Raw genomic sequence first — 16,433 nt, 5'->3', positions numbered from 1 at the left:
CGACAGGATGTCGGGCACCATACTGGAGAACCTGAGCGGCCGCAAGCTGTCCATATTGGTGGCCAGCCTGCTGCTGTGCCAGGTGCTGTGCTTCCTGCTGGGTGGTCTTTACGCCCCCCTGCCCGCCGGCCATGTGACCGTGCTGGGATCGCTGTGTCGCGAGGATCACACCCGTCAGAACGACACCGGCTTCCTGCTGTACTCGCGCGGGGCTGGCGCCTGCACTCCGGTGGTGCGGGAGGAGGTGGAGCGGGACCCCATGAAGATGGCCAACGAGCTAGTGCACGTGTTCCAGATGCCACTGCCGCGCGAGCAGCGCGACCTGGACTACTCCCGCTGGCAGCAGAATCTTATCGGGGTGCTGCAGGTGGAGTTCGGCTACGACTCCTCGTCGGAGCTGCGCGAGCCGCCACGGGAGCTGCAGTTGACCATTGATATACGCCTGGCCTACCGCAACAAGGGAGATCCTGCCAATGCCTGGAAGTTGTACGCACATGGAGTGGAACACCGATACCTGGACTGTGTCACCGCTCATGTGGGTTCCACGGAGACGCTGTACTCCTGCGACATGATCCCGCTGTTTGAGCTGGGCGCCCTGCACCACAGCTTCTACCTGCTGAACCTGCGCTTCCCGCTGGACACGCCGCGGCAGATGAACCTGCAGTTTGGCCACATGCACGATCTCACGCTGACGGCTATCCACCAGAATGGAGGCTTCACCCAGATCTGGCTGTTGCTGAAAACGGTTCTATTTCCCTTTGTGGTGGGCATCATGATCTGGTTCTGGCGACGGGTCCACCTGCTGCAGCGCTCGCCGGCTCTGCTTGAGTACATGCTGATCTATCTGGGAGGCGCCTTGACCTTCCTCAATCTGCCGCTGGAGTACCTATCCCTGGCCGTGGAGATGCCTTACATGCTGTTGTTGAGTGACATCCGCCAGGGCATCTTCTACGCCATGCTGCTCTCCTTCTGGCTGGTCTTTGCCGGCGAGCACATGCTCATCCAGGATGCGCCCAACAAGTCTACCATCCGATCGCGCTACTGGAAGCATCTCTCTGCCGTGGTGGTCGGCTGCATCTCCCTGTTTGTCTTTGACATCTGCGAGAGGGGCGTGCAGCTGCGCAATCCCTTCTACTCCATTTGGACCACTCCACTGGGCGCCAAGGTGGCCATGACTTTCATCGTGCTGGCTGGATTATCCGCGGCTATATACTTCCTCTTCCTGTGCTACATGATCTGGAAGGTGTTTAGGAACATAGGGGATAAGCGCACCTCGCTGCCATCCATGTCTCAGGCCCGGCGACTGCATTATGAAGGTGAGTTTTTGAACATTTTTTTTTAGAAATTTAGCTCTCTAAATAGTTTACGTTTTTTGTCTCATTTATCTTTTGTAGAAGTCCAGCTCCTTCCTAGTATGTTCCCCACATATTTCTCATATATTTGTTCAAAGTAAATATCTTTTTTCTAATTTCAGGTCTCATTTATCGATTTAAATTTCTAATGCTGGCCACCTTGCTGTGCGCCGCTCTGACCGTGGCCGGTTTCATCATGGGTCAAATGGCCGAGGGCCAGTGGCAGTGGAATGAGAACGTGGAGATCCAGCTGACATCCGCCTTCCTGACCGGCGTCTACGGCATGTGGAACATCTACATCTTTGCCCTGCTCATCCTGTACGCACCCAGCCACAAGCAGTGGCCGACCATGCATCACAGCGACGAGACCACGCAGTCCAATGAGAACATTGTAGCCTCGGCTGGCAGTGAGGAAATCGAGTTCAGTCACCTGCCCTCCGACTCAAATCCCAGCGAAATCTCATCCCTGACCTCGTTCACCCGCAAGGTGGCCTTCGATTAGGCAAACGCTTTTTATTTTGGGTTGTGTGCCAAGCGGAGATCCGATCCCCGATCCGATTTTGCCAGCACTGCAAAGCTATCCAAGCTTTACGTGTGTGCTCATTTTATTAGCATTTTAGATTTTAGTCAGTAGCATTGCATTTCTTGCCTAGTTTTTCAACAACAACAACAACGCGATCAGCATTATTTTCTTGACCTTAATTATATATATATTATTGTGTAGGTTCTCTCTCAGCATGCTCAAAGTGTTTACGATTTTATCAATTGTATTTTATCGGCAGTATTATCTAATGAAGTCCATTTTGCTAGCTCCTAAGTCTTTACATATTTATATAAACACATTTTATACAAGCATTAAGGTGGTTATCTGTACTTAAAATTCATAAAAAAAATGCAACTACAATATTTCTTTTACCTTGGATTTCAAATCTAAGATGATTTTTCACGTCCAATATCAAATCAGTCAGCCGAAAGCCAATAAATCCTTACGATTTTACATTTATAAACTAACCACCTTAATAATTAATATCAAATAGAATCTCTGCTCTGATTTTATAACAAAAAGTAGAGGGATTTCTTACTCAAGTAGCAATGCATCGAATAAAAAGCAATATTGAAAATGCCAACACGTTTTTTATTTTAAAATTTAAATTTACAAGGAATGTTTTCAGTTACCAGATGATCCTCTGAGGAGTGCGATAGTTCTGCCAATAAAACTCCTTTGTGAAGTATATGTAAAATGTGGCCACATTGAGCAGTAGGTGGACGCCCAGTTCCAGCCACTCGGCCAGGCCCTTTCTCGTGTGCCGCGTGTTTAGTCGGAAGAGGATGTAGGGCACCAGAAAGTAGCGCAACTCTAGAAGCCGCTGGAAGCACAGCACCAGCACCAGGCTGAGGGGAAACATAAGCTTGAAACTGTCCGGCATGTGACGCAGTCCGCAGAAGAGCACACAAATGGCGAAAAGGTAGACCGGGGCCATGGCATAGCGGAACCACCAGAAGCGGCCGTAAAGCCGGCTCCACGCATAGAAGGTGTAGTGCCTGTTGTCAGCTAAAAGATAAGGATGCACTTCGGTGTTTAGATATACCACCAGCAGGATCAGCAGCAAGGACATCACAGAGCGCACAGGATTTCGCCGGATTAGATCTATACCCGGGCGAAACTGTCGCATGGTGTTGGATATCCCAAAGCCAGCTGCAAAGATGGCAAAGTAGAAAAGCTGCGGCAGATGTACGGTGGCCTCGTGGGCACTCTTGTCGCCAACCACAATGGAACCATTGATGCAGAGGAATCCCACAAAGGGCAATATGATGGAGGCGTAGAAGCAGCACTTGGCCAAGATGCTGAGGATGCAATTGCACAGCAGTTGGGGGCTACTAAAGAGTTGCAGCCAGAGCTGAAAGCAAACGTACTTTATAAATGGAGAATATATAAAACCAAAGGTAATGCCCACCTCCTTGCCCAACAGCCGAAGTTTTCCCTTGGGCACCGCCCGAGTTCGGGCGCATTGCTGCACCAAGGTGTCCAGCACAGTCATTCCAGTGCCCATGCAAACCCACACGATGTTCGTCTGCCGCATGAGCACACTGGCCGCCCCGAAGACGGCCGCCGGCAGGTGTGCCTCCTGCTGCCAGTAGTTGTAGAACAGCAGCACCATGGTCAGCGCCAGGGTGTCCGTGTAGTAAAGATGACCAAAAAAGTAGAGCGGCGGTAGAACGGACAGCGTGATTGCCTCGTGGGCTGCGTACGAGTTGCCACCGGAGCCAGCCAAAACCCGCCGCCGTATCTTGTATAGCAGCAGGATGTTGAATCCGGCGCCTGCCAAGCTCAGCAGCCGCAGGCCCGTCACCGTGCACAAGTTGAAAGGACTGAGAACGAGCGCGATGAGGTACAGGCCCGGGAACGTGGTTATCTTTGGGTCCCACTAAAAGGAGAAAGCCGTGAATAAAACTAAACACCTCCTGATCCTGATCTTTGGTTTTACCACATCGAACTCCTTGCGGCAAAAGGCCAAGCCCTGCGGTATGTGGAACTCCTCGTCGATTACGTAGTCCGAGGTGCCGTTGACGCGCAGGAACAGCGGCAGGCTGTACAGCACAAAGCCCACGGGCAGCACCACCTTCCAGGATCCGTTCATGGCCGAACGGATATATCCGCATCCGGCTTCAAATAGTTCAATTGGGTTTGTTTATTTTTGGACCAAGCCAACCGGCAAGGCGTGGGAATGCACTAACGCGTCGCTCCTCTATAAGATCTGGTATTAACGTAGTTCAGGAAATACCAAAAACATTAGGGGTAGTCGTAATGAAAAGTAACGGTTTTTGTGAAATACAAATTTAAAATATATAAAAATATTTTTGAATAAAAACAGGAAAGCATGGCCTGCAAACTTAAAACACCCGTTCTGTTTTTATTTCACCCGTTTGTTAATATATAACAAAGGTTTATTATTTTTCTGATCCTTAATATGGAGGCTACAAGATATAAAAACAATGAACAAATGTTAAAATACGCCGAAAGTTGAAATATTTTATTTTAATTTCACGATAAAAACTAACAGGAAAGGCATTCCGAATCGAAATTACTATTTTTTGACTTCATTATGATCGATTTCAAATAACCCAATCGCAAAACTTTAATTTATTAAAAACTCTTAATAAGTTTTAACATTCTTAAAAAGTTTTTAACATTAAATCTTTATATTTTTAATAAAAACTTAAAGCATCACACAGCGTGACAATCACTTGTGGATAGGGATGGCAGCCAATTCCTTGCTTTTTAGTGCTTTTCCTTGAAACCCAGAGTAAAAGTAATTTCCGTTTCAATGAAAAAAAGTTTATTCATTATTATGGTATTTGAATATACATACATTTCGAACTTTAACATAAAAGTACATACAAAACAGAATGTTTAACAAACAGTACGACTTAATGACTACCAAAATCCAGGCTGCTGGAAGTACTAACTGATAATGCCTTTACTATATATCTGGGCGCTATATAAAATGTTGTGTCGTGTGTAAAGTGGACGGTTGTGGCTGGAGCTTTGGGTTTATCTCATCTTTTGGTGACCACTCCCGGTCACACGGAGAACTCCACCTTCCGCTGCTGTCGTTGCTACTTGTTCACACTCCGATAGATCATCGGAGCCGATCGGTCGTTGGTCTTGGTGTGTCGCAACTTGACGGTGGCGAACTGGGAGGCTCTGCAAAAAGATCAAGGACTCGTCCAGGTAAGGAGTGTGGCCCTGGTGACTCCAAATCGCTACGATGTGAGGGACACCTCTACTTACGGCGGAAAACTCAACCTAATACGGGGTATGGTGGGGCTAGCTGGGAGACACGAAATCGCTACAGGTCAGTAACCTATGGAATAGTTGCGGTAAATACCGCGCCTGCTAAGAAAAATCAAATTGCATTCGCATTACTTGGGAACTTTCAAAAAATGAAATGGGGCGCAAGCTCAGTTCTTAAAAAAAATTAAATTTAATGATTTGTGTATGGTATGGGTCTAACTGCTAGAAGAGGTCCTTGTACTGTGGAGTTTCCTCTGACATTCTGCCCAGTTCACCCACACAGGTATTTTAAGTACCTTTTTAAACTAATATAAGATATTTACATAGAACAAACGAAACATTGCTTGACTTAGGCTATCATTTTACAGGGTAACTCTGGCTTAAGTTTAACAAAAAAATACAAGGCAACTGGAAAGGATTTTGGGATAAGGTAAGGGGTTTACTGTCAACACTTCCGCTGCAGCTCATCCACTCCCACACTCTCTGCTCATTTTCTTATCCTGTAAGAAGACGGCGAAACTCCATGGTCATCCTGTACTCTGGTCTCTCCTTACTTCAGCTTGGCACTCGATGATTTCTGGCCTGTGATTCCATGCTGCTCCTGATCCCAAAAGTCATACCACGGGCCGTAGCTCTTGTTGCCCGCCAGGCTCTTTGAGTTCCGTTCCAGTGTAGCACTGCTGTTGATGTTGTTGCCGGAGGAGCTGGATGACTTGAGGAGGCGGGTGCGCGGCAGAATGGTGGCCGTTGGGGCGCCCGAACTGGCGGTTGAATTGCGGGTCAAGGTGCTGTCCTGCTCCTTCGAGGAGCCCTTCTTTAGCGTGTTGGTCGCCGTGGTGGACGTGGAGGAGCGGAAGGTGTGGAACTCCATCTGCTGGTGCTGCTGGTGGTGACGGCGCAGCTTGTCGTCCTTGCGCACCAAATGATCGTTGATCACTATGCAGTCGTACGGGTCAGAGCTAGTTGACTTCAACTCCGCATCGGACTCCTCATCGTCCTCGCTGGTGTAGTATTGCTTGAGTATGTCCTGGCGCTTCACCGTCTTCATGACCAGTCCGTGGCCATGACCGTGACCATGGCTCTTACCCTTCCCCTCATCAAAGAAGTTGTTAACATCGCTTAGCTTCAGGGTTCCATGCTCATCGCTCTCGCCCTCGTCCGTGGATTGGGGGAACTGCTGCTGCTGTTGCTGCTGGGTGGGCTTGGAGCGGCTCAGAGTCTGCGACTTGTGCTGCGATCCTGCTCCGGCCGAGGCCTGCTTGTCCAGCTTGCGATGCTGCTGTTGCTGAAGCTGCTGCTGCTCCTGTGATTGGCCACGCCGCATGGTGCTCATACGCTCGCTCTCCGTCGGCTCTTCGATGTCTATTTCAATGGTTTTCATTATCTTCATGCGCGACTTGGGCGTATAGCTGCTCCTCTGCGGCTGTGGCTGCTGCTGTGGACTCACACCGTACAGGTTCTCATCCTCATCCCCGTAGGGCTCGGTGCTGGTCAGGCTGTCCTTTCGTCCCCTTCCTGGCTTCTCCTGCGATGAGTTGGAGTTGTGGGACTTGGTTAGAGTGCCGTTGCGCTCTTCATCGGAACGCCGCTCCAAGTCCTCCCGGTCGCGCATGTCCTCGAGATTGGGAGCCGCCACCAAGTCGCGGTGCTGCCACAAGGACATGCCAGCCAGGATATCCTCGCCACTGCGCCCACCGCCAAACTTCCAGAAGGACTTTGTGCGCTTCAAACCGGCACTCGAGGCCTGCAGGATCTCATCGTCGGAGGCAATCAGGTCGTAACGCATCTTGCCTGCTCCACTTTGCCGGCTCAGCCGATGGAGGCTTTTGTCATCGATCTGGCTATCCACGCTGTTCCGGAAATTTCGGTTTAATGTCCACGAAGCCACATCCCGAGGCACCGTGTGGGTGTGCGAATTGGTGTCCGCTCGTCGTCTGTTTTTTGTGGTTTCGGTGGTGTATTGGGTTGTGTGTTTTTGGGTTGTGTGGTGTTGGTGGTATCGGTGGGTTTCGAGTGTGTGTTTTCGGGATGCAATTTTGGGTGGTTAACACAAAGGATGGCAACAGAGCATAAATGGCGATACATGAAATCAAATCAGAACGGAAAAAAGCAAATGAAAATAAATTAAATTAATTAATGGCACTATAAATCAGGCAAGAATCAGGAAAAAACCGAATGGCAATGGTAAATGCTAGAATTAGTCACAACAAATAGAGAGCAAAAGCGGGATGCTGCGACTTGGCTTGAAGTGCAAGGACTTTGCTGGTGAATATATCTGCTTAATAGCTTTAAAAGAGGGATTACTTTATCCTTGCTCTCCAAGCCATAGTTTTTCTTACTAAACCTACCGTATGGGGACTCTCTGCGTGGCTGCTTCCTCATCGGAGTAGTCCACCTCCGGCTGTGGCGGTGGCTCGTTGGCGAATCCACTGTCATTGCTGCTGTGCAGCGAGGTCTTCGCGGCAACTCCGGACTTGCCCGAAGGATGGCTCTGCCAAGAAAAACATTAAATAAACTACTCTCAATTTAATACCAAAGAGTTCCTTACCTGGACACCGTTCAACAGCTTCTGCTTGCGTCTCTCCACCGCCGACGGAACGCCTCCATTCGTGGCGCAGAAACTCTGCGAACTGTTTAGCATTCGGGAGGACTGGCTCTGCTGTCCACTGGGCACTGGCACGGGGGCGGGCAGCGTTGGTGGTGGACCTGGACGTGGATTAGCTCCAGAGCCGGCGCGATACTTCTTCTGCTGCTTGATGGTGTCACCGAACATTCGCGTGGGCGAGGACTCCTCGGCACTGTGGTTGCGTCGCCTTCGGTACGTGGCCTCGTGGCTCTCCATCAGCTCCAGTTGGGCCTCGTAGTCCTGCTGCTGCTGCTGGTAGTTTCGTAGGCCACCTGCCCCAGAACCGGAGCCCGATCCACCACCATTTCGCTCGTAGCTCATCAACATATTTTCGTAGCGCCGTCCGCCAGAGGTCGAAGATTCCGTAGACTCTGCATTAGTGTACGCCACCGGGAACCAGCCGAAGTGCTGGGTACGCAGATTCTCGCCAAACTGCCAGCCCTTGGCCTTGCCGCCCACCAGGGCAATGCGGTCGCCCTCCTCGAAGGACAGCTGGTTCTCCCCAGAGGGCATGTAGGCATAGAGCGCCTTTACCAGTGGCCGCTGATCGCCGCGCTGGTCATCGCCCAAAGGTGCCAGCTGCTCCTCAATGATCTTGTGTTTGTTGCCTGCCAAGCAATGATAAGGTTATAATAATTAATTATTTATTATAATTCGAATTATTTATAAGTTTCAATTTGCAATGTAAATAAAACATGTTCGCTTTTTTCTATTTTAAAAATGATTTGCAAATTCTTTGAAATTCTTTAAACTTTTACAAATGCTTAAAAAAGGTGAAAAAGAGATTTAAAATATAAGCCAGATTTTTTAAGAAAAAAAAGGATGCCTCCTTTCTGTGATAGTTATAAAGCGAATGTGGTTAATCAATCAAAATATTCAATACATAGTTTTCTTGTATTGCTCTAGATATTTTTTTAAATATTGTCTTTGTTTTTGCTCATTATACCCTTGCAGGGTATTATAATTTCAGTCAGAAGTTTGCAACGCAGTGAAGGAGACGTTTCCGACCCCATAAACCATATATATTCTTGATCAGCATCAACAGGGAAATCTTTCTAGATATGTCTGGAAGATATGTCAGTTTTCCGATTTAAAATTAATGCTCTTTTGGCCGAGTTATGATATTTTTAATTTAAAAATAATCAAGAAGTTTTTTAATATAAAAAATCAGATTTTATAATACAAAATAATATATTTCTAAGTCAAGGAATCATTTCCGACCCCATAAACCATATATATTCTTGATCAGCATCAACAGGGGAATCTTTCTAGATATGTCAGGAAGAAATCGATTTTTTGGCCATTTTTGCGAAATTTGATAAGGGGTCACATCATTAAAATGAGCAAAAATTGCAAAAAATTTGGATTTCTTAAAATTTTAAATTTGGTACGCAGTTTTTTTAAATTAATAAAAACTAACACAAAACTGCTTTCCGAATCGAAATTATTGCATTTTTGGCTTAGTTATGATATATTTTAATTGTTACCTGCAAGGGTACCATATAACAACCTTTGGCTGGCCAACGTTAGCTTTCTTTCTTGTTTTATTGTATTATTATTATACAAATTAAGCGTAGTTTAAAATATTTAAATTATTTGTTTGCTTTATAACACTGAATTGAAAAATATTCTTTTAAATAAAAATATAGCTAGTAAATAGTTTAAAAATATACAAATTAAAGAATCATTTTCTATATCAAATATTTATGAATACCTACTTTTCAAATATAATTTAATTAAATTCATTCTCTGGGCTTTTTGTTTAAAAGAATTATTACATTTAAAATATTTTAAAGAGGGAAACATTTAATGGAATGATTAATGAATTCCTACCTGAGCTCGGTCCAGTGCCCACCAAAGCCAAATTAAAGTCGGACTTGGCGCGCGGAAGCGAGTTTTGGGCGTAGTGCGAGGACCCGGCCCCGCCCATTCCGGAGATGTTCTCACGCTCGTGGAGAGTACGCATATCCCCGTAGGGGGCGTCGATGCTGCGCGACTTCTTCAGCTGGGCACCGTGTCCTTGTAGCTGGTCATCGTCTCCATCCTTGATACGCTCCTGAAAAAAGTTAAATAAAGAAATAGAGTTAGTTAGAGGAAACATTTTTATTTTACAAAACAGGATACTTTTCTGAAATATATCCTGAGGATCTTCCCAATTTCACAATTTAAATTTAAATTCTATCTCAATATCCATTCAAATTTCAACGATTTCTCCATTGAAGCTCATGAACATGAAGCTTCATTGCAGTTAACACAGTGGTTCGCGCCCAATTTGATAGGATCGGATCGATTTGAATCGCCCTGATGGGGCGGAGAGAATGACTCACCAGGCGTCGCATGTTGCCGCTGATGTTCTGGTGGCCGTTGCTGCTGCTGCCGTAGCCGCTCTCGTACGCGGCCGGGGGAATGATCTCACGAGAAGCGGCAATCTCTTGCCAATTTTCGAAATTATTATCAATTACCGTCTTGCCGGTGGTGTGGTAGGCCATCCAGTGCTTGGCGATGGAGCACTGGCGCTCCAAGACGAATCCATAGCGTCGCCGCTCCTGTGTCATGGCCTTTTCGCCGGAACGGAAGTGGGAAAGAGCAAAAAGTCATACATAGAAGAAAATTATGTGAATTAAAAAAATATATATTTACAAATTTTATAAAATTATCATATTTCATTATCATAACTGGAATGTATTTTTTACTCTAATTCCAAGTTTTTAAAGCTTATCAGAGTGTAAATAATTGTGTGCTCATTTAATTTCCCTCTGTGTAGCCAATGAACTCACATTCTTATAACTCTGATCGCAGAACGTATCTAGCTTCTTCTTCTGGTCCTCCAGCACTTGCAAGCTCTGTGGGAAAATGTTTTTTTTAGAGGGTTCTGCATATTGCCTGGGCATATTATCCTTAGCTCACCCTCAGCTCCTTTTCGGTGTTCTCGGGCGTGGCCTTTTTCTTGCGCTGTTTCTTCATGGTGGAGACGGCCTTCTGGTAGCTCTCCATGCGCACCTTGTGCTGCTGCAGGAATTTCTTCTGCTCATGCTGCACCACCTTCGTGTCCTTCTCCAGATTCGTTTCCAATGGCACCAGTAGATCCACGTAGAAGGCTTTTAGCTGTAAGGACATAGGAGAAGATGTGCAATAATTTAGAGTTATTGAATTATTAAGTATTAAGAAAGGGATCAAATTCAAATGGGATTAATTCAAGTCATTGTTTCTTAATATTTTTAATATTTTTTACATAAAATTTGGTATAGTTAAATTTCTTCTATACTCACAATATTCATCTGCTGTTCCTGTATCTCCTTGTTGACATTCACAACGCTCATCAAAGCCGAACCTGAGCATAAAAAGTAACAATATTGCAGGATAAAAATTAAGTTCAATAGGATGAGCGGGAGTTATAAGGAGCCTGTATTTATATTTGGCCCAGAAACTCTTACCAATATCGCCCGTTCCGCTCTGCTGGGCGTTCATCGCAATCTTGGCCAATGCTTCATTGAATAGACGCGAGGCGGTTGCGGCACCTGTTGCATGAAATGGCATGGAATGCATTGCAAATTAGTTAGCTGTACCCACTAGCAGCAGTCGATTATGGTGTTATACAGTATATACTGGCACTGGCACTCATACTGGTACTCATACTCACCGTGCAACGCCTTGAGGTAGCTTTTGCCCGCCGCGATCAGCTGCCTGGCTCCCGGATTGAATCGATCGAGTATGTTCTGCAATGGAGGAGATCGGAGATCGATGGCATCGTTAGCTTGGCTTTATCCATGTGCCTGCTTATCGCAAGGCTAATTAAATGTAATTTATGAGAGACCAGCGCGCTGGCCTAACCAACATTTCAATTTCCTCAGCAGCCCGCCCGAGTTGGTAATGGTTTATTCCCTGCTTGCCTCCGGCAGTAAAAGTCTGTTGTATAAGTTAATTCGAGACAATGTTGTGGTCAGAGCCAGCGACATCATTAGTTCCGTGTAGCCAACCGAACATACTCGCACTCGTAATGCTAATTGCTCGTTTAGCAATCTCTCATCTATGATTTAGCGTTGAATGTAAATGAAAGTTGAAACTGAATAAAGACTGAGTACTCTTAAGAAAAATGCTAGAGATTCCTTTCAGCGAGAAAAGTATTTATCACTATCTTTCATTCCTAATGTTTTGTAAATTTGAAAATTCTCTAAGTTTACTTAGCATTATCTAAAGTTAAATCTAACTGATCTATTAAAACAAGTTGTCAACTATTTTTATACCCTTGCAGGGTATTATAATTTCAGTCAGAAGTTTGCAACGCAGTGAAGGAGACGTTTCCGACCCTATAAAGTATATATATTCTTGATCAGCATCAACAGCCGAGTCGATCTAGCCATGTCCGTCTGTCCGTCTGTCCGTCTGTCCGTCTGTCCGTCTGTCTGTCTGTCTGTCTGTCTGTCTGTCCGTCTGTCTGTTTCTACGCAAACTAGTCCCTCAGTTTTAAAGCTATCTGAATGAAACTTTGCATATAGTCTTCTATATGCTCTCACTGCTATATATGTCGGAACGGGCCGGATCGGACGACTATATCATATAGCTGCCATACAAATGTTCGATAAATTTTTAGAAAAAAAATTATAACTTGGCTGTTTTTCAACATATGTGCACTATTTTTGACATATGACCATTTTATATTATTTCTGAATTTTGGTAAAAATTTTATGAAAATCGGACGAGTATATCATATAGCTGCCATAGGAACGATCAGGAAATTAATAGAAAAAAAATTATAACTTCGTTGTTTTTCAAACTATTTTTTTCTACTCTGGGATATAAGCTTATTTTATTAGTTCAGAATTTTGGTATAAATTTTATGAAAATCGGACAACTATATCATATAGCTGCCATATAAACCGATCGGTAGGTGTAGGGAAAATGTAAAACTGGGAATGTAAAACTGTAACTGTCAAACTCTCAACATAATAAGTATAGGTAAAATGCAATGAAATAATATCTGCAAGGGTATACAAACTTCGGCGTGCCGAAGTTAGCTTCCTTTCTTGTTCATGCTAAAATAAAGTTTAAATTTATTGGTTTCAAACTTTTACGGCTGCTAGTAAATTTTTACCCAGTGCGAAATAAGGAAGACATCATTTATACATTTTTATATTTTTAACCCGTTTTTAAGTAGTTGAAGACTGGATTTAACCAGATCTTATCTAGTCTGACATTAAAATATTTGTATTTTATAGACTCCATGAGGAGTGTCAACCTGCTTTTGCGACTTGGCTAATTGAAAACTAATTAATGCCATTACATAATTATGTTTAATCACAGTCAATTAGTCCAAGCGGGTTTAGCTTTATCAAAATTAGTATGAGCCAAATAAACTTAGACCTTAAAATCTAGTTTACTTTCTAATAATATATATGATATAATATACCATATGTACTTTAATATAAGTTAACGAATAACAAACTCGAAAAATCATCAATCCCCTATGTACACATATTTCCCTGGCCTTAGCACCTTGGTGATTTATTATCGCCAGAACTCCCTCATCGCCGAGGCTATTTAAATATGAATTACACCTTTTTTTTAGCTGAATATGAGTCATATGATCGATCAATTCATCTAGGGCTGCGGAAAACATTAACAGCCAAACGACAATTAATTAACAACTTTGCCCATGAGTGCGGGGGGATTTGCATACAATTCACGACTGAAGCTGCATTGCCATGGATGACGTGAAGCGATTGTCATGTGAAATGTGGAAGGGAAGGGTGACCTCATCGGAGAGGCGAGTGTTGACACCTGAAAATACGACAAAGCCACACATTGGTCCTGGGCTTGGCCTGAAGTTGTTTTGCGAGCAGACAATGCCGAGCACTTAACACGCAAACCCGAAACAAAAACCCAAATTCAAAGTTCTTTTTTGGCCACAAAGCGTTTGCCTTGTTCAGCTCTTTGAAAGTCAAAATCTTTGGCATCTCTCTAAGCTTAATTGATGACTGTTCCCGTGATAGGTAGGAAATTCTTTGACGGCCAATCACTTCCGCCAGAAAAAATAGCTGATCAAAAGCCCAGCACTCACAGTCTGCGAGTACTGACTACCGAATGCCTTGGCCGAGTCAAGCAATTAGCAACAAAATGTCAAAAAGCCAGTATGTAAACAACACATTCTGCGCGGAACAGTTCGCCCCGCTTGTGCCGCGGTTTATTGCCAAATGTTTACGCCCCGGTTTTTACTTTATTTGCTTTTCTACGAGTCAATTTATTGGCTGCGAATGCGGTGGCGAGGCGTGGGAATGGATCGGGGGCCAGCACTCGGGCTGAGATACTTAGATACTTAGATACTTAGATACTCGACCCCCAAGGTCGTAACAGTTTAACGATTCAACTCGTCGCCCGAGTGTTTGCTTTTATGATCTACTACTAGCCGGCTGATTTAAATATAGTTTGAGCCTCCACTCTCAGATACAGATACTTTTATGTGCACTTGCCTGCATCTCCAGCTCTTGGCTCTTCTCGGCTGACCTCAGTGCAGCTTTTTCTGGCTTAGATAGAGATACGTTTTGTTTAGATAGACACGGATACCCAAATAACTTGATAGACTCAAGTGTGTTTGAGATACAGCATTTATGGGTTTATCAATGTTAATTGCTTTGTTGTCGTACACACGCTTTGTGGCCAACTCATTTTGTGGTTGCAGCCATCCATCTCTTGGAATTGAACTTGGAGTAGGCCATAATAGCACACGATTTGGATATTTTGTACTGTTTGTAAACTGATTATACCCTTGAAAGTACTTTAGTTTTGTACTTAATTGAAATCAAAATTGAATAGGAAAAGGTTTAAGCAATGCACAAAGTTACCTTTCCCTAAAAAAACGCACCTAATCTGCAAATATTTAAATTTCAGCAATAAATTTGGCAATCAAGTTCCCTTTTTTTGGGGCGATGCTATCTCTTCCTGTAATTGCCCAAACTGTTTAACAAATTCCTGCTCGTTCGATCCAGCAATTAACCAAGTTAACCACCTTCTCCCTCGGTACTCAGGCCTGAAACTGACGCAATCGCTTATCACGCCCGCAAATCTACGACCCACAGACAACACTTAACCCAAAATTAATTGAGGTAGTCTTTGCCCAGCACTTGGCATATCCAGATCCCAAGCCCCAGTTCCGAACTTAAACCCAAACCCAAACCCAAACCCATGTGACTTGGTCTCTAATCGTCGCTTAACATAAATCGCCAGCAGTGAGCGCCACACATATGTAATTTTGTTTTAATTAAAACAGAGACTAAATGTAAAGCATAACACGAAAGCCACCCATTTGCTTAGGAAAGCAACGAGGCGGAATGTTGGGCGGTATACAGAGGGAGAAATTAAACTACAAAATTATTGGGAATTTCTTTGAAGCAACTTGGTATCTTGCCACAATTTTAAGCCAAGGATCTTGATTTAAAATTCTGTAAAATATATTTTAGACCTTATTAATATACGTATAAATATACTAAAAGTTTTAATGATACTTTAAAACCAGTTAAAACTTTTAAAATTAGTAAACACTATTTTCAAGATCGCATTTTGTGAACAGAAAGGTGCAGCAGGTTGTTTTTCGCAGTGTCGCTTTGGTTTAGCAGCACAGGCGCTATGGCGTTGGAGAGCCTCTTTCAGGTTGGGCCATAATTCAGGAGACACACCCACCGCAGAGCATGCGGGAATGCAGCACGTAGCCGGGGCAGCAACAGTAAACCGCAATTATGCCAATTAGAAACCAACAAATGCAAAAAAGCAACACGCAACAGGTTTGCCGGCAACAACACCTCAAACTCAAACTGAGACTCAAACACAAAGTCAAACCCAACTCGACTGTTGACAAAACCTCAACGAAGGCGTTAAGGCGCAACCAGTCACGCCTCCTCCTCCTCTTGCCCCGCCATGTGAGTAGTATCCACTCCCCGGACAGATGAACGCAAAGTGCGTGAAAAATGCTAAACGCAGATAGTTCTCGGTTGCGTGACTTCTTCCCAGGCTTGGTTCTACGGCGAGCTCAAATGAAATTGTAATTTTCTGCCAGCGAAGACTAGATGTCCTTGACGATATGAAGGATAGGTAAGTATATGGGGTTACGACATGCCAAGTTGTGGAAATATAACAATGACAAATATAAATGTACTCTGTTTGTTCACTAATTGTTTGGGTCAAAGGTAGGAGGACGGCTTTTAAAGCAACTTTAATTAGAAGGAAAGTTTTATAAAAGTAAAAAAGTATAAAATCAATTACTAAAACTCTTCACCATCCCATCTTAAGCAAATAGGGTATCTGGGAAATGGACCCAGTGGGCTTGGTAGGGCTTCTCACCGGTAAGTCGGACGTTAACCCAGTTCCATTCGCCATGGTCATGCCAAGCCACTATGCCCATTCCCCCCCAGACCAGGGGATGTGACATCGTTCCGAGTGGCAGTGGCTCCTCTAATGCAGCAGCCTTAGAAATGCCTTCAACATGGCAATCAGCTGCAGTCCGAAGTCCGCAGTCGCCACTGGCAGCCTCGATCCCCCAGACGGTCTGTGGACACTAGGTGGCTGCAATTTTAATTTATTTCCCCGCTTTTTCTCAGCACTTTGGACACCTTCGGCCCACAATGTGGCAGTGCACCGTGCTGGGTGCCAACTCTTGAGGGGCTTCGCC

General features: G+C 44.6%; 3 protein-coding genes across 4 annotated transcripts in view; 1 reads left to right on the top strand and 2 right to left on the bottom strand.

Annotated features, from left to right (window-relative positions):
- Nucleotides 1-7: 7 nt before the first annotated feature.
- wls (Wnt ligand secretion mediator) lies at nucleotides 8-2,479 on the top strand. 2 transcript variants are annotated; one of them, XM_070285049.1, is made up of 3 exons: nucleotides 8-1,316; nucleotides 1,395-1,412; nucleotides 1,475-2,479. In XM_070285049.1, exons 1-3 carry the CDS (start codon nucleotides 8-10, stop codon nucleotides 1,852-1,854), a joined length of 1,707 nt encoding a protein of 568 aa, XP_070141150.1. In that variant the 3' UTR covers nucleotides 1,855-2,479. The 2 variants fall into 2 exon arrangements, with proteins under 2 accessions (XP_070141150.1, XP_017034253.1); XM_017178764.3 differs by lacking the exon at nucleotides 1,395-1,412.
- On the bottom strand, nucleotides 2,467-4,186 carry Alg10 (alpha-1,2-glucosyltransferase Alg10). The gene is made up of 3 exons (XM_017178765.3): nucleotides 3,839-4,186; nucleotides 3,308-3,778; nucleotides 2,467-3,250 (listed from the first exon to the last, which is right to left on the bottom strand). Exons 1-3 carry the CDS (start codon nucleotides 3,989-3,991, stop codon nucleotides 2,525-2,527), a joined length of 1,350 nt encoding a protein of 449 aa, XP_017034254.1. The 5' UTR covers nucleotides 3,992-4,186; the 3' UTR covers nucleotides 2,467-2,524.
- Nucleotides 4,187-4,698: 512 nt separating this feature from the next.
- The window catches only part of IRSp53 (Insulin receptor substrate 53 kDa), a 30,933-nt gene continuing 19,198 nt past the window's right edge, over nucleotides 4,699-16,433 (bottom strand). The window contains exons 3-12 of the mRNA XM_017178799.3: nucleotides 11,415-11,490; nucleotides 11,209-11,292; nucleotides 11,044-11,105; nucleotides 10,682-10,879; nucleotides 10,552-10,617; nucleotides 10,102-10,332; nucleotides 9,608-9,830; nucleotides 7,697-8,382; nucleotides 7,497-7,639; nucleotides 4,699-7,082 (exon numbers count right to left, since the gene is read on the bottom strand). Coding sequence (XP_017034288.1) covers nucleotides 5,699-7,082; nucleotides 7,497-7,639; nucleotides 7,697-8,382; nucleotides 9,608-9,830; nucleotides 10,102-10,332; nucleotides 10,552-10,617; nucleotides 10,682-10,879; nucleotides 11,044-11,105; nucleotides 11,209-11,292; nucleotides 11,415-11,490 — 3,153 coding nt within the window. The 3' untranslated portion in view covers nucleotides 4,699-5,698. The remainder of the gene's footprint in view (nucleotides 7,083-7,496; nucleotides 7,640-7,696; nucleotides 8,383-9,607; nucleotides 9,831-10,101; nucleotides 10,333-10,551; nucleotides 10,618-10,681; nucleotides 10,880-11,043; nucleotides 11,106-11,208; nucleotides 11,293-11,414; nucleotides 11,491-16,433) is intronic.

The sequence above is a fragment of the Drosophila kikkawai genome, chromosome 3L (genome assembly GCF_030179895.1).
Source record: "Drosophila kikkawai strain 14028-0561.14 chromosome 3L, DkikHiC1v2, whole genome shotgun sequence".
Taxonomy (NCBI): Eukaryota; Metazoa; Arthropoda; class Insecta; order Diptera; family Drosophilidae; genus Drosophila; species Drosophila kikkawai.
Note: the sequence above shows the minus strand (reverse complement) of the source record. Positions and strands in the feature narration are given on the sequence as shown.

Bases quoted from the DNA above. Each gene is read 5' to 3' on its own strand.
- wls (XM_070285049.1), top strand. From the start codon at position 8: ATGTCGGGCACCATACTGGAGAACCTGAGCGGCCGCAAGCTGTCCATA.
- Alg10 (XM_017178765.3), bottom strand. From the start codon at position 3,991: ATGAACGGATCCTGGAAGGTGGTGCTGCCCGTGGGCTTTGTGCTGTAC. The intron at 3,779-3,838 runs GTAAAACCAAAG...TTCTCCTTTTAG, and splicing joins GCCGCAAGGAGTTCGATGTG to TGGGACCCAAAGATAACCAC. The intron at 3,251-3,307 runs GTGGGCATTACC...GTTTGCTTTCAG, and splicing joins TTCGGCTGTTGGGCAAGGAG to CTCTGGCTGCAACTCTTTAG.